Consider the following 24,273-nt stretch of genomic DNA (forward strand, 5'->3'; position numbering starts at 1 on the left):
TCCCTGATCCTTCCCTTACTATCCATTCTCCACACAACAGCCTAGAGCATCTTAATAGAACATCAATCAGATCCTACTGCTTCCTTCCCTGTAGCCCCCCCCCCCCCCCAGTGCCTTCCCATGGCATGTAGAGAAACTCCAGCCTCCTCCCACAGTGTGCAAGGCCCAAGAGCTCTGGGTCTTGCACACCTCTCTGTCTTCACCCTCCAGCCACCCCCATTCGTTCACCATGCTCCCAGCACACTTGCATGAACACTGTTTCTTGAACACATCAAGCTCGTGCCCCTTGTAGAGCCCTTCACTTAAGATTCCCTTTAGGATGAGCTGTGGGGGGTCTTACTGGGGGGCCTCCTGGGCCAGGAACTCCTCTCTCTCCTGGAAACCCTGGATCACCTCGTGAACCATTATAGCCATGCATGCCAGGCTTGCCTCTGGATCCAGGAGGCCCTGGGTGCCCCTGTTAAGAAACAAGCTGATGAGTGAGGTGTTTTTGGAAGAATACTGTAAGACAAAGTTTCTGCAATATGGGTACCCAGATTATGGCAACTTTGACTCACGTGTTACTGAATTTGTGAAACTTCCCTCCCACCCACAAGTACTATGTAGCACATTAAAAATACAGATAAATTTTAATATAGCCCAACTGAAATTAATTTAGTTTGGAATATTCTGAGAGATTTGGGAGAGCACCTTCCTAAATCCTTAGAAAGACTCTAATGGATTATAAAGCCCTTGAAACACCTTTCCCTGCTTTCATTTGGTTTTCATATTAGAAATGAGAGATTAAGCCCCCTTCCTCTGTTAAAACTAACCAGCAAATAAAAACTTACACTATGAGTACACACTTATTTCTAGAACATGGCAAGTACATGTAGCTTATATTTTGGAATGTTTTTCTCTAATCTGTTTGAAAACCTTGCTTTTCAAGTAGTGTTTTGGTCTCAAAGTTATTACACAACATTAAAATGCAAGCACCCTTCCATGTATTACCAGGAGAAAATAAAGAGGAGTTTGCCAAATAAATATATATAGTGAGAGATAAAATATGATTTTAAAGGGCTTTGATGAGTGCTTTTCCTTTTAAAAAAAAACGGAAAAAATTTAAGGATACTTACAGGTATGCCATCCAAACCTGGAAATCCAGGAACACCAGTTGGACCCTAACATCCCGGAAAACAAAGATATAAAAGTTACTAAAGTATTAGATTAACAGACTGATTTACTTGAAAACATAAATAATTAATAACTCATTTTTTAAAAAACTCTTAGCAGTTGTCATTTATTTTTTACATTAATTATAACTTTTTTTTAAAAGATTTATTTATTTATTTTAGAGAAAGGAGGCGGGCAGAAGGAGAGAGAGAATCCCAAGCCAACTCCTCCCTGAGCGCAGAGCACAACACGGGGCTCGATCTCAGAACCCTGAGATCGTGACCTGAGCTGGAACCAAGAGTCGGACGCTTAACTGACTGAGCCACCTGGGTGCCCCTTTTTACATTAATTAACTTAAATGCTAATATTTGAAAAAACCTTTTGTACTTTTCTTTTTCTACTTAGGAAGCCAACTTGGCAGCATCCGTTCAAAGAAAACATTCGATAACCTATATGCCAGAAATTCAACTTCTCAGAATCTGTCTCTCCAAGAGAAATAAACTCTTAAATGTAAACACAGGTACTTTACAGGATGGCTTCTGCACCTGGCACAGCACAAAGTTGGGACAGGATATCAACAGGGAATAAACTATAGTTTTATCCGTACTGTGGCATATTGTGCAGTATTTTTGAGAGAATAAGTTTAATCTACATACATTGATATGGAATGATCTCTAAGCCATATGGTTGACTAAAAAAAGAAAGGCTTAGCATGATAAATATATCACTTAGGCTTTTAGGAAAGCCATGAAAGAATACAACCCTTCATTGGGTACACTCATGTATTTAAGTGCATAGAAAAGTCTAGAAAGACATGCTCCTCTGGAAAAGAGTTAGGGAATGAGGGCTGACTATGGAAGAGAAGGTTAGATTTAATTTATTATAAGGTGCTAGTACGGACTACTTGTGGTTATAAAAAGAAATCTGGCATGCATTTGTAATGACGTGGATGGAACTAGAGGGTATTATGCTAAATGAAATAAGTCAATCAGAGAAAGACATGTATCATATGATCTCACTGATATGAGGAATTCTTTTTTTTTTAAGATTTTATTTATTTATTTATTTGACAGAGAGAGACACAGAGAGAGCAGGAACACAAGCAGGGGGAGTGGGAGAGGGAGAAGCAGGCTTCCCGCGGAGCAGGGAGCCCGATGCAGGGCTCGATCCCAGGACCCTGGGATCATGACCTGAGCCAAAGGCAGATGCTTAACGACTCAGCCACCCAGGATATGAGGAATTCTTAATCTCATGAAACAAACCCAGGGTTGCTGGAGTGGTGGGGGGTGGGAGGGATGGGGTGGTTGGGTGATAGACATTGGGGAAGGTATGTGCTATGGTGAACGCTTAAGACTAATGAATCACAGACCTGTACCTCTGAAACAAATAATACATTATATGTTAAAAAAAAAAAAGAAGAAGATAACAGGAAGGGAAAAATGAAGGGGTCAAATCGGAGGGGGAGATGAACCATGAGAGACGATGGACTCTGAGAAACAAACTGAGGGTTCTAGAGGGGAGGGGGTGGGGGGGATGGGTTAGCCCGGTGATGGGTATTAAGGAGGGCACATTCTGCGTGGAGCACTGGGTGTTATATGCAAACAATGAATCATGGAACACTACATCAAAAACTAATGATGTAATGTATGGTGATTAACATAACATAATAAAATAAAATAAAAAAGAAATACAAACTTTATGCTGGAAAAAAAAATCGGGCATGGTAGCACTGGTGAGTCGTTAGTAAGAATTTCTCACTTAAGAAGAGTCTTACCTTATCACCTTTGTCACCTGCTGCCCCAGGAGGACCACTGTCACCTCTCATCCCTTTCTCTCCTGGAATGCCAATGGGTCCTGGCAGTCCCAGGGGTCCAATAGGACCCTGTGGCCCCGGTGGTCCTGGTTGACCCTAAAAAGGCAGAGGGCTGGCTGATTCTTAAGTACTGTCTTGTAACACAAACATGCTCACTTGGCTGACAGAAGACTGGAAAATTAGAGTTTGAGCAAATTCTAATAATAAAAGCACAAATGACCTATTAATTACAAAAATAAGAAACATCAACCTTGCCCTTTTCAATCTGAATTTAAAGCATACAATAAGTTTGAATTATTCCATGTGTATACACACACACACACACACACACACACACACACACACACACGTACACACAACTTGGTTATAGTTCTCCTACTACTTTCATTCTGTTGATGACATTTATGAATCTTGAGCCGTTTAGCAAGGCAAGGAACTTGCAAAACAAAGCAAGAAAAAAATCAAAGTGTCATTGCGATTATGTTAGTGACACAAATCAAGAGTGGAGAAATACGCCAGATCTTTTTTAAAATTTCATATGGCTAATGATTTTTCTGTCCTTTTAGTGGAAAACGTTTCTTTTTTTAGCTGCTTTTTACCTAATATCTATTTCTTAATTTGGAAGTAGACTCTCCATGTCAATTTATATTTGTGCAATCTGACTTTCCATGAATGAAAGGGTCACCTCTTACTTTAGGTGAAGAAGTTTCATGAGCTCAGTTCTCCCCCTGAACCCACAGTGGGTACATTTCCAGTACAAACATGAGAAACTCTCTGCTCCCTTGTTGCCTGTCCCCCACTGCATTTAGATGGGTTGATGCACCACATGGACATTGAGTTATTGCCCACTAGAAGCAGCTTTGAGTCTCACAGCTCTCTCTATTCTGGAGTAGGGAAGACTGGCCTCAGAGGAACACGCTCACTGCCCGCCCCCCATGATTTGCTCCCTTCTCTGTTCCAGGCTCCCTTCTCTCTCTCCAAAATCTGTACACTCATGGTTCCCTCTAGGACTGAAATTTTAAATATCATGGGTTCAAATAGCACCACTTATATATCTCAGCACAGACCTCTCTAACTGCCAGAAGACTGAGCATATCCAGCTGCCTCCTTGACATCTTCTTGGATATAATGGTACCTCCAACTTAAAAAAAAGATCCAAAATGGAATTCTTGATTTTCCTCCGAAATTTAATCCACCGCAACCTTCCTGAACTACCCATTTAATCCAACCAGAATCCTGGAGTCATCTTGATATTCTTCTTTCTGGTACCTTCATACAATGGAACACCACACAGCCTGTCTTAGCCCGGGTGCCCCAGAAGCAAAGCATAGGACAAGGAGTCAATGCAAACCATTTGTTTGAGATTCAGAGGAGATAGGGTAAGGAAGCGGACGTGACACAGAAAAGGGAAGGCACGCAATCAGGGTGCAGAATCAAGCCAGTCACTGAGACAGAGACCATGGGAACAAGCCCCAAATAAAAAACCTTATGCACCTGGGGCGCTTTCTGTTGGCTGTTATTGTTAAACCGCTTCTCTTACAGAGCAGAACCAGGACCCAGCCCCATACACAACCTTGACTGAAAACAGAGGCTCCACCAACCTGAAGCCTCTGCTCCAAAAGCACCAATAAGCGGCCTGAATTGCCTGCCAATATCAACCAGTCAGGACGAGGCCCTGCCAACCAATCAGGACGAGGCCTTGCCAACCAATCAGAACTAGGCCCTTGCTAACCAATCAGATAGAGGCACTTTTTTCCCCTTTCCCTCATTAGCATAGTGAACTGGCACTTTCTACAGACAAGCGAGGCCTCCTTGTTGCTCCTTCCTTGGAGAGGTCCGCCTAACCACCCTCTGTTGGTGCTGAGTCTCCCTTCAGCTCAAGTGGCAGCCAAAAGAAAGCCTTGCCTGGGCCTTTGATTTTGGGGTCCAGCCCCGTTCCTCTTATCCGGCCCAAGAATCCGACTGCAGTAACATTACCGGTGGGTCACTGGAACACACCCCAGATCAGGCACTCGGGGAATCAGAGTAGAATACACAACCTCAGAGTGATCCCACCCAAGAGCGAGGGTGCTGCGGTGTTTAGCTCCTCGCTGGAGGACCACGGTGGTGCGTGTGGAGTGCCTGCTGCTAAGCGGGCAACTGGGGCTTTGACAGCGCCCGCAGAGAGACGCGAAGACTGGCAGCTGGAGACCCCCAGGGCACAGAGCAGAGCACAGACGTAACAGACCTGATGGAAATGTGGAAGGCCTGAACATCAAAGAGAGCGAGCAAGGCTTTCTGAGCTGACCCAGATCACCCTCATGATGCTCGTGAGGAAGACAGTGACTGAACATCCGGGCTCTGCAGTCAGGCCCCTGCGTTTGAAGCCCAGGCCCACTAGCTGTGTGACCTTGGGCATGTTTCTTACCCTCTCTGTTCCTCAGCTTCTTTCTCTGTCAGTGGCTGGTGGACGTAAAAAGAATAATGCATGGCGTATGTTTATGGCATAGTGCCTGGCACAACAATGCTAACTATTGTTATTATTTATAATATTATAATTTTTATAATATCTATTTAGTTCATTGTTCAAAGGGGGGAAAAGCAAGCTGCATGTCATATCCCACCTGTAGATAAACAAATGGACAGACATCTTCTCTAAATGCATGTTTATAAAGGAGTATTTCTTGAAGGATATACAAGAAATAGCGTTTTGTCATGCCCCAGGAGGGAAAATACAAGCCAGGGCAATGTTAGCATTTACCAACAGCAAATGCAATCTTTATAATAAAGACTAACATTTCCCTTTCACCATGAAGTCACCGACTCAACAAACATTATCAACAACCTTTAACACCTGCCTAAACTTCACAAATCAAAATCGTACTTCATTTGAATTTGCCCTTCTCTTCATGCTTTTTCATCATCATCATAACAGCTACTATTTATTGAGTATCCATAAAAATACTAAAAGCTTAGAATTTTCAAGGAAGCTTAAATGTATAAATATGTATTACAAAACCGACAATAAAATATGAAATGTAATTATACAGGCACAAATCATTTGGGGGCATTTTGAGGGCATATCAATTTAAATATTGCACAAATTGTAAACAACAATCTAAAAGAATAAATAATGACTTCAACTACTTTTTTAAACCTATGTTAATTGCTCTTAGTAAGATTTCCTGAATCTAAGCCTCAGGAAATTAACTGCTTTTTCATTAAGTTTGGGAATTATCTTTTCATCTTACAGGTAATTTACCAAAAAAACCTCCTAAATTATCTTTCGTGAATGCTGTACTTTACAATAATGTAACATTTAGAAACAACAAAATGTACGTTTAAACATAAAAGGGTAAGTGAGAAAGAGGCAGCCAATTAACTGCCTATAAATCTCCTTAATGTGCTTCATTCTGGACATACAAGGCCAGATCCAGTGAGCTAATGGAACTTTGGGGAGAGGAAAAAAAAAAAAATGAGTGGAAATGTCCAAATGGTGGTAAGAATGATAAAACACCACTCAGTATAGAAATGATAGAAATGGGTCCTGATTTGAGAAGGTGCCATCTAAAATGCTTTTAAAATAGAATAAAACAAGGAATGGTTATTTGCATTATTCAGCTCTGGACCCCACGCCCTTCCTCCTCCCTCGCCCTGATCTGTTACACCGACTTCCTTGCCTTCTCTGAATAAGCTCTGTTCTTTCACAGCCTTGGCGCCCTGTCCCAGAATTGTCCCTCCCACTGCTAAGGTCGTCTCTTAGTGCTCGCCTGGAAAGACTCCCCAGCCTCCTGCCCTCCCCTCACACACCCTTCAGAACTAGATGGCTCTCCAAGATGCTTCTATAATAACGCCCTCACCTATGACAGTGACCACCTCTTTATCCCCCAACCGCACAACTGCTAACCATGAGCTCCTGCAGGGCACAGGCTATATGCCCAAGACTATGATGGTAGGAAGGACAATAAATACTTAAGAAAATAATAACGAACAGTGAAACAGTCCATGATTCCACACTGAGGTGAGCAGAGCACCGCCCCACATCATGAGCAATGGCTCTGATCGCAATGATATTAGTAACTTCTCGTTGAGAGAGAACACAGGTACTGTCATACCTTCGTTTCAACCATATTAAATGGTAAATATAACCCCTACTTTGCAGGTGGAAAAACTAGCATAAAATATTAAATGCCAACTTAATTACAACCGCTGGGGAAACCTGTGGTTTGTTTTATAGTTAGTGCTGGGGTTTTTTGCATATTAACAGGTAATTCATTATAGGATAAATTTTTTAAAGAAATACACTAAACCTTGTATCACAATATTAAATCTGTCAGAAAGCTGCTCACGAAATTTTTCCAAACACCAGTCTTTGAAATAGTCATTGCTAGTTCATCCGGTTTGAGTAAATAATTTATCCACAGCAATGTAGAGAATAATGCCAATCTCCTTAAACTATCTCATATTTAAAAGTAGGTCAGTTTTAAAAAAAACTGTAACACAGGGGCACCTGGGTGGCTCAGTTGTTAAGCATCTGCCTTTGGCTCAGGTCATGATCCCAGGGTCCTGGGATTGAGCCCCGCATCAGGCTTCCTGCTCTGCGGGAAGCCTGCTTCTCCCTCTCCCACTCCCCCTGCTTGTGTTCCCTCTCTTGCTGTGTCTCTCTCTGTCAAATAAATAAAATCTTAAAAAAAAAAAAAAACCACTGGGGCGCCTGGGTGGCTCAGTTGGTTAAGCGACTGCCTTCGGTTCAGGTCATGATCCCGGAGTCCTGGGATCGAGTCCCACATCAGGCTCCTGGCTCAGCAGGGAGCCCGCTTCTCCCTCTGACCCTCTCCCCTCTCGTGCTGTTTCTCTCTCTCTCTCTTTCTCTCTCAAATAAATAAATAAATAAATAAAATCTTAAAAAAAAAAAACACTGTAACATACAAGTAAATATTTGAGCTTACTCATTTATAAGGCTATAATGGAACTAACTTCAGGATGAACAGACATAAATAACAAGCCCATAGGAGATGTTTCTGTAACTAGAGAATCATTAAATAGTCAAAAGAATTTTGCATCCTTAAAAAAGAATTTTAAAGCAATATTTTGCTCCTAACTATGCACTGTCCACCTATGAACAATAACATGATATACAGTGGATTGCTCTACACTGGATTCAGACTAGCAAAAAGGAAAAAAGAAACGCACACTAGTGGAAGGAATGACTGACTTTCAGATGTAGTTTCCCTGATCTTTCTTTCCCTTCCCTTTCCTTTCCTTTCTTTTTTTCTTTTCTTTTGTTTTCTCTCTTTTTTTTTTTTCTTTTTTTGCTACTGCGTGCACAGAATTGCCTCTGTGGCTTATGACTTTCAGTGAGAGACAGCGAAATCAGAAAAGATTCACTGAATCCAGAAATGACAGTCATCTTGGCAGCTGAGGAACCTGTGCAAAGCCCGGTGATGTCCTCCTCGAAGCCCACGCTGACACCATGTCATTGGACCTGCCCTACTTGCCTCCCTCCTGAGGCTGCAGAAGCAGTAGGCTCCCGGGCCAGCTGTACAAATAGAGGATCAAGGTGATCAGAGAGGAGAGAGAGTCACCCAGCCCTCTGGGGCCAGGGCATTCCTTCAGGATTCTGTCACTTGTGAATCATCCATATCAGGCACGGCTCTTGAGCAGGGCTAAGATCAAATCATTTTTACTTCACAACTTGGTAGAACAGACCAACAGATGAGAAAATATGTACATTTTTTTAAAAACCAAAATCTTCAACTCAGCCTTTGGGCTGCCACTGATGTGCTTGCCCCCAGGGACCAAACCCTTTGGGGAATGACAAAAATCTAAGACACCCTTTGTCATTTTAGCAGTATGAAGCTTGGGAGAAATAACTATGGGGAGACAACTGCAAATATATATCCATTCACACTTTGTCTGTGACAGCCCTCAGCTCCTTCCCAACCAGAAGCTGAGTCAGTGTGAAGAAGTATAAATGTACGTGTGTTCCCGCCTTCATTCGTTAATGAATGAACAAACCAAGCACCAGCCGCCCTCCCTTCCTTCACCCTGGGCTTCTACCCACTTCTACAGACAACTGTCAACTCCTCCTCAGTCTTCTCTTGCCCCTGTCACTGCTTTCATCACCCCCTATAATGGGTCAGTCTGCCCTTCTCCACCCCAGCCAAACCTACTCCCTGCCATTTTCTCACCTCCACCTTCTGCTCCAATCACACGTGTGCCTTCTGTTTTGCCTGAAGCGATGGCAGCCTTTCTCCATCTGTAGCTCGGATTCGACCTTCCTCCAACCAAAACCATCATGGTGGTGGTGGTAGGAATGGTACTTGTTCTAGGCACAGACACAGCACTGTGCCTTCGTCTCGTGGAATCCTTACATCCATAAAGCAGAAAGCCACCCTGTGTCTACTTTTCTGTCACCCAGATAAGGAAACTGAGGCTCAGAGAGATGAAGCAAGTGACCAGAGGCCACTGGACTATCACCTAGGGAAGCAGAGATTCAAACTCAGGTCCTCAGACTTCAGTTGCTGTTTCTCTTTTTACCTGATCAATCTCACTCTTGTACAAACTCTTCTGTCCACCCTAAAATAACACCTAAATAGACTCATGACCTATTTTTCATTATTATTTCATGCATTGTACTTTAATTAATATCTGCTTGGGGTGATGTCTTCTGATAAACTTTTCGGGGTCAGGGATCCGTGTACATTTTATTACCACTCCAGAACCGTGGCCACTGCCTTGCACGATACACATTCTAAACATGAACTCATGGACTACTGAATGGATTGAGACTTTATAATTAAAATGAACAATTCAGCGCACCCCCTCCTGCCTTTTTCATGCTTGACTGTAATTCAAAGATTCGTCCACTAGGTGACACTGTAACATCACTCAAAGTCTCCAACAGGACTCCACGCATAGCGCAGATCCTTTAAATAAGTGCCTCCAGGGTCTTCCCCTATAAGGGGAAAAACTGCTGGATATCATGGATATATTTATTTTAAAAATAAATAATAAAAAGGTGTTATTCATGGAGTAGACAGTCAAAGGAGACTGGACTGCAGTGGCGGAGTATTTTCTTGTACCTTAAGATCACCTCTCCTTAATAAGAGGATAAACTGGTCCATTTAGCCTGGAGTAGCCCTGACTCAGGATTTCCAGCTGTGTTCTTAAGAGGCTGAGTGGTGCAGTGGAAAGAACACTGCTCTGAGAACCAGAAGAGAGGGCTTTGCCGCTGAGCCATAAATAAAGTCACCTCTTGAACCTGGTTATTGAAGAGTGGTTTCCCCATTTTTAAAAAATGGTGTAAGAGCAGCCCAACATCATACAGGTGCTGTGGGAACCGAATGAGGCAGTGTGGAGAGCTCTTGGTAGCCTCCCTGAGGAAGTGGAACCAACAGACCCCCCACTCTGTTCCCCCGGTGTCCCCGCCCCTTGCCCTCTCTCTCCGTATGTTTTTCCTGTGTCTTCTGTGCCCATCCCCTTCCTCCTCCTGGGGGAAGCCCCTTGGAGCTCCACAGGGCTGCCCTGGCCTCTTCTCACTTTCTCTTGGGCAAACTTGACCTTTGCCATGGAGTTAATGGCATTTAATGCTGAACAACCAACCCTTCCACGTCCCTCCCTAGCCCAGACTTCTCTGTGGAGCCCAGGCCATATTCAGTTGACCTCCAGCTCTACAAATCCAAAACAGGACTTGTAGACCCACGATCATCCCCCTCAATGTGCTCTGCAGTCACACATCACTGCCTGTACAGCTGTTCACACCTCTCCCACCTACCTCCACCGTCCCCCTCGCTCCTATCAATCCTGCCTCCCAAATATCCCTGCCACCCATCTGCTTCCCCTGCCTCTTCGCGCACTTCCCTTGCTAAGCAACCTCACCTATCACCTGGGGACTGCAGTAGCCCTCTGACAGCTGTCTCCTAACACCGCCCCCCACGCACACTCACTATTTTCTCCAAACAGCAGCCTGAATGATCTTTTTATAACCTATGTCCAACATGCTTCCACCCTTCTCAGAATCCCTCAGAGCCTTCCCATTACAGACAGGAGGACCTGTACCTGCTTTTCCCACTGCACCTCATGTCCTTGCTCCCTCACCTACTACAACCAAACCTTTCTGGCTACTTTCTGGTTGCTCAAACATGCCAGCCCATCTCCTTCTCACTTCAGGACCTGAACAGAGGCTGTTCTCTCAGCCCAGAGCCTCGCACAACGGGTTGAATGGTGGCCACAAAAAGACACGTCCACATCCTAACCCCAGGATTTGTGGATATCGCCTTGGATGGCAAAAGAGGTGCTAAAGTTAAGGACCTTGAGAGGAGGGGTTGATCTTGGATTATCCGATGGGTCCTCAATGCCATTACATGTGCCCTTATAAGAAGGACACAGAGGAAGATTTGTCACAGATACACAGAGGAGAAGGCGGTGTGAAGGCAGGCAGAGATTGGAGTGACATGAGCATAAGCCAAGGAAGTGCTGGTAGCCACAGAAGCTAGAGGAGGCAGTGAATGGGGCCTCCCCTCTTGCCTATGGAGGGAGTACGGTAATGACAACACCTTGCTTGTGCACTTCTGGTTCTAGAACTTGCGAGAAGATAAACTTCTGTGGTTTTAAGCAACCAACCATGTGGTAATTTGTTATGGCCGCCCTAGGAACTGACAGGTCATGCTTCCAGGCCATCACTAGGTGGCCTCTGACTCCATTGCAGTCTCCGCCCTGCCCCGCACCCCCCCTGCCCCAAAGGCTCACATATAAAACTGAATTAGGGCATCAAGTTATCCCCAGGGAGAGAGCAAGGATCTCTGTCAGTTCTTACCCTGATGCACCCCCAAGCTCCTAACAGTGCCTGGCACTCCTCAGGCACCCAGAAATAATGGCCAAAAGGTGAATCTCTGTCCCTTCTGCTGGTCTCTGAGCTCCAGGCCACAAGACCTTTTCTTTATCATCAAAGCCTCGTGATGGCAGGCACAGGGCAAATGCTCAATGACTATGAATGAATGGGACGAATGAATGGCCATCTGCTGAATGAATTGCAGATAAGCTCCTATGACAGAGGAGTGAAAAAATTAGCACCTTTGAGACATGGCTGTTTCCCTGTGGATTTCTTGGCAACTTACTGAAAATGGCATTTGAAAGAAGAAATCTACTTTTACCTTCTTTGTAATCGGCATTTTAATTAATGTAGTCAGATGTTACCCTTTCACTGGAGAGGTTTTCTAAAGCTACAAATACTGCTTCCCCTTTTCCTGTGGGGAATATGGCCGGCTTTGGGAAGCACCTGTATTGCTAGCCCTTATTTCTCACCAACAACAAGGCTGTCTCCCCTTTGGTAATGACCTTGATCCTCTCAAGTGCAGCCTGGTCCCACATTTGCTGAGCTCTGTGGCCGCCTGGCCTCAGTTCACACTGGGTCGCAGAGCTCAGCAGTCTTCGTTGCTATGGAATTGAACTCCACATGAGGAGGCCAAAGGCTCTGCTGCAAATCACTGGCAATTTAATGAGGTGACCGATCAGGGCAAATATGCCAAAACCTACCTTCAGGCCCACACTGCCACTAGGATTCCCCAGTGAGATTCTGCACCCCTGGCCTGTTTGGAAAAACAACGTGTTCTACAACATTGTAGGCAAATATAAGCTGGTTTTCTCTCCTGCCTTCCCCAGCACCAATGCTAGATTTAGAGAGAGCTCTGTCAGCATACTGAAAGCCATGTTAGTTGGTTGGAGTCATTCTTGTATATGGACATGACCTGCCACTGCGACTTCTACCACTATGATTATTAATAGACCAAATAGTATAATTAATAGACCAAATAGTATAAAACGATAGGCATGTACCCTCCCTCTCCCCACTGGGCTTCCCACGCCCTATTCAGAAATACTCCCTCCAGCACCTATGACTGAAGATCCATTCTTTCCACGTCTGCAAATTTTTCATTCTTCAGAAATCAAGGTTACTATTCCTGACAGGGGAACACTTTAACAAGCAAAGCCAAAGTTGTAAACAGCTGGTGAGCTAAATTGTACTGGGAAATTTGTTTGGTAGGCACTATGTTTTCTCCAATTCTGGGTCCTGATGCCTTTACGTGACAAATGCACTGTCCAGCTCCCCAGTCCCCAAGGCCAATGTCCCTTCCCGGGGCCCCTCACTCAGGTTACCTGCTGTCCCCTGAAAGCCCCTGAGACTTCCTCAGGCATGGCATCATTTCTCAGAGAATTCTCCAACAGAGACACAATGAGCTCGGGAGTGCATTCTTGGAGGAGAAAGATGTGGAAGGAAGAGAAGAAAGCAGAACGAAAAATCTAAGGGGTGGGTGACAGATCACATTTGTCAGTTGTCAATGGAATCGGCTTACACCAAAATATAACATAAGTGACTTATGTGAGCTTTGGGACCTAAAAATAATTGCTCTGTATCATTTATCAGGCTACAGTTATCAAGTGTACTAGAATACAGCTGTGTGAGGGATAAAGAGATATAGTTCTAGAACTTTGTGTGCAAATAATTTAATGGTGAAAAATGTTAATAATTAAAATTCCCCAAGCAAATTCCATTTTTATCATGGAATGCAGGCTCTTAGGAGTGTGAGGGACAAATGAATGAGATTGTGGGGGAAAATACTTGTACATTTTTTAGTGATTTAAAGTTCCCACAGGAAACACTGATTTGCTAATGTGTGATTTTAGATTTCAAACCACAAAAACTAACACAGGTATTGAGTTTTAAGTTATTTGAGCCCTTGTATAAAAACCACCAAATTATAAAGTTCTTAATACAACAGTTAACAGTTCAACAGCTGCTAGACTCCCTTGAATGAAAAACAATATGGATATATATTTTTTATTCTGGAAAAAGCTGTAGAAATTGTCTTTAGTATCCTGCTAGTTACTAAAGTGGAACTTATAAAAGGTCCCATCCTAATCTGTAAAGACACAAAATTTTCCCTGCATAGAGGCAGCCATCAAAAACATGAAGATTCCTCACTGAAATTAGTAAAGAAAATTTTAAAATCTTGCCCAATGCCACCTCATTCATATCCTTAAAGAGGGACTACCATGAGGTTAGGGGAGATGTTAGGGTATAGTCGCAAAATATTTTGGAAGCCAATTATATAGGTGTTATATGTAAAAGGCCAGGCCCACATCGCAGAACCTGAAGCTGTTAGGGCCTGGAGGGATGGGACCAGCCCCATAGTACAAACCCTTACTTCCCAGCTGAGACTCTGAACCGGAAAGAAGCCACAGGCATTCCAATCTCCCACCCTCTACCTGGAGCTAAAGGGTCCTGATTGCTGCCACTGCTCTAAGTACTTATTTCTGGCCCTACCTGAAGCCACAAGGGAATATTTTTTAAAGAGTTTATTTATTTATTTTGAGAGAGAGCACAAGCAGGGGGAGGGGCAAAGGCAGAGGGAGAAGCAGGCTCCCCACCGAGCAAGTAGCTTGATGCGGGACTTGATCCCAGGACCCTGGGATCATGACCTGAGCCAAAGGCAAGGGGCTTAACCGACTGAGCCACCTAGGCGTCCCACCACAGGGGAATTTGAATCTACTTGAGATTATGCATTTAATAACAGGTTTAAACGATGTGTGTGGGGGGGACCAAAGTGAGGGGCTCCCTGCTAACTCTGCTCCCCCCTTCAGATATGGTAGGTGTCCCTGCAGGCATGCCCCAGGCCAGCATGGCCACCCAGCTAGGCTCCCAATCCTGCCCAGGCTGGTGTCTGGTTTTAATGTATTGATTCATGACTAAGTGCCTTTTATGTGCCCTCTACTATGATCCTCTCGAAGTAGTACAAGAAATTGACCCCCAGTTCTTAAGGGGTGAAACACAAGTAAGCAGCTTCGATTCTAGAGTGTCCACTGTGGGCCAGGAGCCAACATCAACATTGTACATGTGTCCATACGAGCACCTTGAAGGAGCACATGCTTACGATCTCAGCAAGAGGGTCGGGGCATCCACGCTCACACCCAGAGCTACAGGCCCAGGTATGAGTAGTATGAGGGAAGGGAACGGGGTCCCCGCTAGGGGCCTCGGCAATGGCTGGGAGGAGTTGGAGGGGATGCCTTTGGAGGGCTGGGGTCTCCACCGAGCTCCTCTGGGGAGGGCAGGAAAGACAGAGGCTGAGTGCAAGTGGGAAGACAGTCCGGAAAAGGGTAGCCAGTGAGAAGGTTCAGATTATGCTCAAGGTGTGTGTGGGGTGGGGGGGCGGGGGGGGGGGCAGTGGTTGCTGGTGGAAACACACTGGGAAGCTAGACGGGGGGCCTCCAGGGTCCACCGATGCGGCTGAACTTCACTCTGTCAGAACGGAAGGCACCCGTCCTCGGTTCCCTGCCTTCGATACACCCCAGCGCCACCTCAAACTCCCGCGTGGGTCCCCAGTTCCAAGCCCAACCCCAGTCCTTCCACCGGCGCGGCGCCAGCCTGGCTTCCGAGCAGGTGCTCCAGACAAGGGCTTGAACTACTGGCTCAGGCATTCACCCCTAAAAGGGGAATCATTTCCTTCTGAGGAATGCCTGCCTGTGCCACTCACGGGCTCCTCAACCCTGGGGGATTCAGCATAGCCCTGTTTCTCCTGGGCTGTCACTGCAGCCCCAGAGATGAATGTGAGTTGGCCGGCTGCTGAGCACTTGCGAGCACCCACCTCCCAGTTATGCACAAGCCCAGCTCCCCAACTCCCGGCCCAAAATCGAAATCTCTGCCGGCAACTCGCAGCCTTCGCGTGGGAGCCATCTGTCTCCAAAAGGGCAGAGGTGGACCGGTGTCGTGCATTCTGCTCTCGCTGACCACCCAGGAACAGGGACACGGATGGCAGAGTGCGGCCCATCCCCTGAGCCCTCGCCACCCCTGCCACCGGACACTGCATGACGGGTCGCAGGGTGCATTGCTTGTGACTGCCGAACACCCCAGGAAACGGAACAGAAAGGACTAATGGTGTAAATACAAGGAAGCCGAGGCTCGGGTGCCCACCCGAGTTCACAAAGTTATGACGAAAGTCTGGTGTGCGAATCTGAGTGATGTCATCTTCTCGTGATGGTGGGCCAAACGCTGAAACTGAAGTCAGATACCAGGGTGTGGCTCCCACCTCTTCCACACACTAGCAATTGGAAATTCAGGTTCCTTGTATGGAAAGAGGACAATATTTGTCACAGCAGGCTCACAGAGCTGTGGTGGGATTAGAGCAGGGTTTCCCGACCTCAGCACGGTTGGTATTTGGAGACGGGTAAGTTTATGGGGTGGGGGCGGGCAGGTGCATTGCAGGTGCTGAACACCATCCCTGGCCTGTACCCACTAGACACCAAAAGCGCCCCCGCCACACAGCTGTGATGACCAAAAAACGTCTCTAGACATCACCAAATGTCCCCACTAAAAATAACTCTCAGCCTCATTTAAATCAGAGCTTTATCCAAGCAACTGTTCCTCTTTGTTTTGTGGTGCCCCCATCCCCTTCCTCTCACAAAGATGATCGATCCATTTTTCTTGGGTCTCAAACTCAAAGGGTCTTAATATTTAGATGCACTGGTTTCTTTTCCTTCTCATTTATACGATCTTGGAACGTTTGTATTAAAAAAATTCACACAAAGGCCAGGCTTTTTCCCCCCTGAGTAATGTGTACATTTATATGAAAAAGGCTAAAGCACTTCTTAGATTGCTAGCTTTAGGCATCCTTACTTTTTAAAATAATTTTTATTGAGATATGACTGACATATAACATCATGTTAGTTTCAGGTATACAGCATCAAAATCTGATATGTGTGTATATTGCAAAATGATGACCACAATGACTTTCGTTAGCATCTATCACCACACAGCTACTGGTTTTCTTCCTCTTGGGATGAGAACTATTAAGATCTACTCTCAGCAACTTTCAAATATAGAAAACAGTATTAGGAACTATAGTCACCATGCTCCACAGTATATTCCCAGGACTTACTATTTTAAAACTAGAAGTTTGCCCCTTTTGTTTTTAAATTATATAATAAAGGCAGCTTAAAAAAGCTCAAGATGAATTCTGAGCACCAAAGTTTTTGAAGTACTAAAGAAACAAAGCAGCTTAAGCAGAAAGGGACTTGCCATAGCAGAAGCTCAATAAAGTAGCTGCCTTCAGGGAGAGAGCCGAACAGAGGGGCCTCTGACAGATTGCACGTGTATTGTGTGCAGATAAAGTGAGGCTATGGGGAAAATACAAGGTCCCTTCTTTTAGGAGATGTTTTGCATCCTTGTAAACTGATCTTTACTGAATTGTGCTTTTTGAGCATCATGCCCTATAGGATTGATGTGGACACGTTCCAACAGAATCATTGATCTGACTCAAAAAAACTGTCTGAAGTTTCTGAAGCATGTTCTTTTCTTGTAAGATTGTGGGAGTATTTTTAACCAAAAGAATTGTTTGATCTAATGTTCCAGCACAAATGAGTTAGTGGGCTGCCAACTGCTACGGTCAGAATATAAGGGAGAGGTCCATAAATATTCAAATGACCTGATACACAGTAGCCAAGGGGCCTCTTGTGCATCGCAGGACAGAGAATCTTGTGTAGTCACCCAGAGGGCCATCCTGGGTGGACTTGATCAAGACACTCCACCTCTCTGAGCTTTGATCTTCTGCCCCACAAAGTCGGCATGATGAGATGGTAAGAGAGTTGTCGTGAGGAGCCAGAGAGCTAAAGCATTTTCCTTTCCTTTCCTTCCTGGATAGGCGTTATCCAAAAAAGAGTCTTGTAGTCAAATGTCCGGACATACCACTTTAAATAAGGTTAAATAAGCCTTCTTTCTCCCCTCACTGTGGTACTTCTCAGAGCCTTTAGAATGCTGATATACAACCTGAGTTTCAAGATGGTGGTGACCCAGTATGGACCATTTGACACAAGGACCCTTTTTGCATAAAGCACTTCACAAGACTAGTGTCGTAGAAAACACTGGGTGAATCACAGCTTGCACTTCCTAGCGTGACACGTAGCGTAATATAATTGGGATCTCTTATTAGGATATACAGAACTTTAATTGTGAAACATATAAACACTGACAATTACCAGAACATGCTAAGAATCCGGGACTACTTAATATTAAGCATTCACAATGGCTCAAATTTCAGTATGCTGTCCGTGTTTACCTTTTTTTAAAAAATGTTATTGTGGTAAGGACACCTAATATGAGATCTACCCTCTCCACCAATTTTTTAAGTGAACATTACATCATTGTTGACTGTAGGAAGATGTTGTACAGCAAATCTCTAGGGCTTATTCATCTTGCACAACTGAAACTTTATGCCCTTTGATTAGCAACTCCCCATCTCTCCCTCCCACTGGCCATGCTGATTTTTACATCACTTACCCGAGACCCTTTTTCATGAAAGCACTGGCACACTGAGCAATCTCTTCCTCCGCAAGGACCCACAAACTTCTTTCCACTCTGGAAAGTGAAGCAACTGGTTTAGTAAAACAGTATTCCTCACTTAGCTGGATACCTGATGTGTACATTCTAACGAGCACCTTGGTTTCCCTAACCCATGAGAATCCCACAGTGTACTTTGACCTTTGGATCTGCAAAAAGAAAAGGCTAATATTGATATATAAAAAGACAAAGAACTTACACTGTGGCTTGATAAGAGGGCAGATGATTATGCAAGCAAAATAAAAGTTCATGTGAGCTAGCATTAAAAAGAAAAAATAAAAAAGACCTGCTTCTGAAGACACTTTTTATTGACCAGAATCTTCTGCAATGTCTCTCTTCTACCAAGACATCACTTACTAAGTTGTGGATCATCTTAGAGTATAAACTGTATGGTTAGGAAAATTATAAGTACACAATGGTGTCTCACTTAAATTATAAATTCGGTTGCTTTTCAGGACCCTCTTGCTTCCCCTCCAAGACCATCAAGTCCTTCCTGGTCACTGCTCGAATCACAGCCTTGAACTTCACGTGACAACTGTTTCCTGCAGGTTGCTGAAACTCTAAGGTGGTTCTTCTAATGTGTCTCTCAACCAGAAAGCTCCTGAACTTGAATCATTTGGGCCCCTTCTCCACTTCTCCCTAACTTCTCTCCAACATTCTCTTTAAAGAGTTACTCCACACTCACATATTTTCTTAACATTTACACACACACACACACACGTGCCCTTTGGGAAGAATCAGCCCCTTGTTCTCACAAATCTTCATGGTCTGTATCCAGAGTCATCTGTCACTTTGGTACAAAAGCATAACCCCAGAGTAACTATTTCCATAAGTAGACACCTTAACAACAAAACAGCCACCATGATGCACCTGTGCTGACAATGGACACTGAGCATTCCTTCAGAGCCTGGGGCTATGGGTTGGGAGGGAGTGGTGGTAAAAGCAGCTCCAGGTGCTAGGAGCTGAGAACATGGATAGGAATATCAGAAGGGCACCAGGAATAAACTTGGCCTAGTTCATGATCTTGCCTGGTTCAGCCCTCACTGCAATGCTTATGTATTAACCACACATTTCTATGACTGATAGAGCTTTTACACTCAAGGCTGTAAATTTAAGCCTTTATGCCAAAGTATGACGGGGAACATAAAACATTTGAACCAATAGTTATAGTTCTGATGGAAGACCTCTATACATACAGACACACCTATGTGCATAAGTATAAATGTAAATACATCTGAGTATGTGTACATATGAATATACACATGTATACGAATATGTGTATGGGAGGGAAAAGAGTCTATCCAGAATGTTTTTTTTTCAATCACACAATTTAGACCTCTTTTTTCTAGAAAAATATGCTCAGACACAATAAAAAATATCTTTAAATTAAGCATTAATAAAAAAACATTATTATAAACAAAACTCCTTAGGGTCACTGAAAGTATATAAGAATGTGAACCTTGACAAGAGTTAAGTTAAAAAATGTGTTTGAAGTTTCAGAAATATATGCCCCTTGAGTTTTGAGTCACATTGTTATCTATGAATGCAGAAACATCAAGTTCAAAACTCTGATAAGGTGAAAAAAAAAGAAATGCCCAGGTCCAGGACAGCATGAGAACACTTAAAATAACTAGTCTGAACACTTGGGTTCACTTAAGGTTGGGATTCATTACTATGTGTTCAGTGAGATATCAAAACAACCAGAGAAAGAAGGTCGGTTGATTAGCTGGCTTGATAATAAAGGCAAGTTTGTTCTCTTATTGTTTGTTTTTTGTTTTTTTGTTTTGTTTTATTTTGTTTTTTACTTAATTGTGCCAAGCATCACAGAGATGTTTGTAGCAAAATTACATTTCAGGAAAGAATCAGTTTAAGATAAATTAGCAGATTATAATAAAGAAACAGAAATAGTCACATATAAAGCTTTGACTAGTACTGATAAGAGAAAAAGGCAAGAGGTAATTTTAGTCTCTGAAGTTCTTCTACATTAGACATTTCTCAATAAATGTCACCTTAAAAGGGGGAGGCATTTGTAACGGAAGAAGCTATGCCTCAAAAACAGATCATATAAACCCATTTGACAAAGATAAAGGTCTTATCTTCGACAAGGAAACAAAGTATAAACCATATTCACCAGCAACACTGGCATTCTCAAAAACTAATGTTACTACTCCTCAAAGAGGAAAACAGAAAAGTACCCATCCATTTTATCTCAGATATTTTTAAACAAATGTATGTTTAATAAAAAGCTTAAGAAGTTATTAATTTCTAGATTAATAACCAGTCCTACATGTCTACCTCGATTTTTTTTTAAAAAACATTTGCACATAATTAAAAATTCAAATAGGGCAAAAGTATAATGGAAAAAGAAATTGTCTTTTCTAACCCAGGCTCCCCGTTCCCTCACCGAGAGGTAGTCACTGTTCTCACTCAGGGTCTGGATAGCCATGAGTACGTTCACGCCGTGATCACACACATGCACACACACACGTACACACACACGCACACACTCTTTGGCGATTTTCGTCTTGTTTTATTTTTACCCAAATGGTATATTTCTCTGTACCTTTCTGTTTTCTCTTAATCAGACACCTTCACAATCATTCCAGGTTAACAGAACGGCTCTCCATCGGATGAAGTACAATAGCTTGTTTAACTAGTCCTTCCTGATGGGTGTTTAGCTATCTCCCTTCTTTTGTTACTGAACGCTCCCCTGCAACCGGTATTTTTGTGCATTTTCTTTATGCCCAAGTCAGTATAAATACGTATGATAAATTCCAAAAAGGGAAATCCCTGTGTCAACAGGATTGACAGCAATTTGGATGGGTAATGCCAAGTTGCCTTCCAGAGGTACTGCATTGATTTACAACACTACCTTTAAAACCCAACTATAGTATAAGCTACTTTTTGTGAGAAATCTTTAAAACCTCTGCACAGCACAACTTGCTAAGAGGATCCAGGCTAGAACAGTCTGGTTCAAGAATTATATTCACTCATATGGAACATAAGAAACAAAGGAAGTAAAACCTCAATGAGATACCACCTCACACCAGTCAGAATGGCTAAAATCAACAAGTCAGGAAACGACAGATGTTGGCGGGGATGTGGAGAAAGGGGAACCCTCCTACACTGTTGGTGGGAATGCAAGCTGGTGCAACCCCTCTGGAAAACAGTATGGAGGTTCCTCAAACAGTTGAAAATAGAGCTACCATACAATCCAGCAATTGCACTACTGGGTATTTACCCCAAAGATACAAATGTAGGGACCCGAAGGGGTACGTGCACCCCAATGTTTATAGCAGCAATGTCCACAATAGCCAAACTGTGGAAAGAGCCAAGATGTCCATCCACAGATGAATGGATAAAGAAGATGTGGTATATATACACAATGGAATATTATGCAGCCATCAAAAGGAATGAGATCTTGCCATTTGCAATGACATGGATGGAACTGGAGGGTATTATGCTGAGTGAAATAAGTCAATCAGAGAAAGATATGTATCATATGACCTCACTGATATGAGGAATTCTTAATCTCAGGAAACAAACTGAGGGTTGCTGGAGTGGTGGGGGGTGGGAGGGATGGGGTGGCTGGGTGATAGACATTGGGGAAGATATGTGCTACGGTGAGCGCTGTGAATTGTGCAAGACTGTTGAATCACAGATCTGTACTTCTGAAGCAAATAATGCAACATATGTTAAGAAAAAAGAAAAAGAAGATAGCAGGAGGGGAAGAATGAAGGGGAGTAAGTCAGAGGGAGAGATGAACCATGAGAGACAATGGACTCTGAAAAACAAACTGAGGGTTCTAGAGGGGAGGGGGGTGGGGGGATGGGTTAGCCTGGTGATGGGTATTAAAGAGGGCACGTTCTGCGTGGAGCACTGGGTGTTATGCACAAACAATGAATCATGGGACACTACATCAAAAACTAATGATGTAATATATGATGATTAACATAACAATAAAAAATTTTTAGAAAAGAAACAAAGGAAGTGAAATTTAAGACTCTCTAGACTCTTATAATGGGAGAAAATAAAGAATATAATACAGAAATAAACTTGGAAAAAATAAAAAAAAAAATCCAGGCATATATATTTCAATGTGTTTCCATTCCTTATTTCAGATGATGCTCTCAAATGCATGTGAACTAAGTGGAGCAAGACTGACTATCCCTACTTGGGGAGAGCTTCTCATTCCCTGACATGTGTACTTTCTGTTCCTGACTGGTAGGAAAAGGAGAATAGAAGGCAACTTTCTATTTTGATTTGCTTTGAAAAGACCTATGTTATTAACTTAAATAATACAGAAACTGGACTGGGTAAATCCAAGCTAGAGAGGATGGACAGACGCAGATGTGCTCAATAGTGATTGAACCAGTTCCGTTGTCTCAAGATCTACCTGAGTTACAGGCGGTCTGTGGTGTAATTTCCCAGAAATGTCTGGGGTTGGGTTTAATAACTCAGATTCCTCAGTGAGGAAGCAGAAGAAGGAGATCTTATTACAGAATATTCTAGGCTTATCTTTCTCCAGAGTTAAAATGTTCATATTTAATCTTTATATTTCTTGATTTAATCTTGAAGTGGCCCAACTGCTTCCTGCCCCTCTCCAGAAAAAAGATTTTAACAAAAGATTATGTTATCAAATAAAGAAATCTCCAACACCTGGGCAATTTTTTAAACAGTCTTGACTGTAAAATAGAAAAGAAACCTCAGAGTTCACCTAATCCAACCCTTCACTTTGCAGATAAGAAAACTGAGTCCCACAGAGTGGCTTGCTTGAAACAAACAGGTTTATAACGAGAGTAATGCATGCAGTCGGAGCTAATTAATGTACTTACCCCATATGCGTGTTGTACAGAATAGAGGATAAGTATAAGTGACCTATGAAACAGCAAAAATGCAGATTAATTTAAACTGTTCATTTTCATGCAAAACAAACTAAAAAGAGAAAGAACAAAGGAATAAATCCCAGAAAGCTTCTTTTTATTTCTAATAGGCCGCTGTCATCAGTGACAGCGACAGTGACATCCTCTCTCTGGCTGTCATCATGACCTTCCCTCTTGCTAATCAGTCAAGAAGTACTCACAGTCCTTTAATGGGATCCTCACTGTGCCTGGGACCCTGGGGACACTCTGAAGGCGAGAGCCAGATGGGTAGCTGGGGGAAGGGAGACGACTCTCTGAATGAAATGCAGAGGATTGAGGGAAGGAGGCAGCTGTGTTCAGAGACAGTGCAAAGACCAGTGTACCCTGAATGACATGAAGTGGAACCAGCTGGAAGGAGGGAGGAGGGAAGAAAAGCTATCTGGACTGGGGAGATGGTTTGGAAGGGAAGGAAAATAACATGAACCAGTTAGGGAAGAGTTAAGTAGTTCAGATGGTCTCTCCCATCTTCAGAGCCAGCAATGGCCAGTCGAGTGTGTCTATGCCTCTGACCCCTGCTTCCATTGTCCCATCTCCTTCTTTGCCTCTCACTCTCCTTCTCCCTCTTTCACTTTTAAGGACCTTGTGATTATACTGGGCCCACCCAGATAATCCAGAATAATCTCCCCAAGGTCAACTGATGAGCAAACTTAATGTCATCCACAAGCATAATTCCCTGTTGCCATGTAACAGAACATATTCTCAGGATCCAGGGATTAAGATGTGGACCTCCTCAGGGGCTGTTATCCTGCCTACCGTACTCGTGAAGCACCCTGTCCTAACTCTGCTAGTTAGAGGGCCCCTGCTGCTCTGACATTAGGAAGGATTTGCTCTCCAAACCTGGTAATAGAGCAAGAATCCACAGCCTTTAGATGAGTGTCTTTCCCATTGGTGATGATGTGAGTGTAATTCAAGGAGAGTAGAGAGAATTGGTGTTTAATAAAAATGAATCACAAAAAAAAGCAGTCATAATGCATAGATTTCTGGAACAATTTGGCTTTTTGACACATGAAACACTC

General features: G+C 43.4%; 1 protein-coding gene across 11 annotated transcripts in view; it reads right to left on the reverse strand.

Moving 5' to 3' along the window:
* Nucleotides 1-24,273, reverse strand: part of COL4A4 (collagen type IV alpha 4 chain) — a 124,606-nt gene that overhangs the window by 82,424 nt on the left and 17,909 nt on the right. For 10 of the 11 annotated variants that reach the window (XM_027589925.2, XM_027589927.2, XM_027589929.2 and 7 more), the window contains 5 exons: nt 23,171-23,213; nt 18,276-18,353; nt 2,927-3,061; nt 1,116-1,160; nt 341-457 (listed from right to left, as the gene is read on the reverse strand). In XM_027589925.2, coding sequence (XP_027445726.2) covers nt 341-457; nt 1,116-1,160; nt 2,927-3,061; nt 18,276-18,353; nt 23,171-23,213 — 418 coding nt within the window. The remainder of the gene's footprint in view (nt 1-340; nt 458-1,115; nt 1,161-2,926; nt 3,062-18,275; nt 18,354-23,170; nt 23,214-24,273) is intronic. The other variant, XM_027589932.2, reaches the window with a different exon arrangement.

This window comes from Zalophus californianus, chromosome 3, assembly GCF_009762305.2.
Source record: "Zalophus californianus isolate mZalCal1 chromosome 3, mZalCal1.pri.v2, whole genome shotgun sequence".
NCBI classification, from domain to species: Eukaryota; Metazoa; Chordata; class Mammalia; order Carnivora; family Otariidae; genus Zalophus; species Zalophus californianus.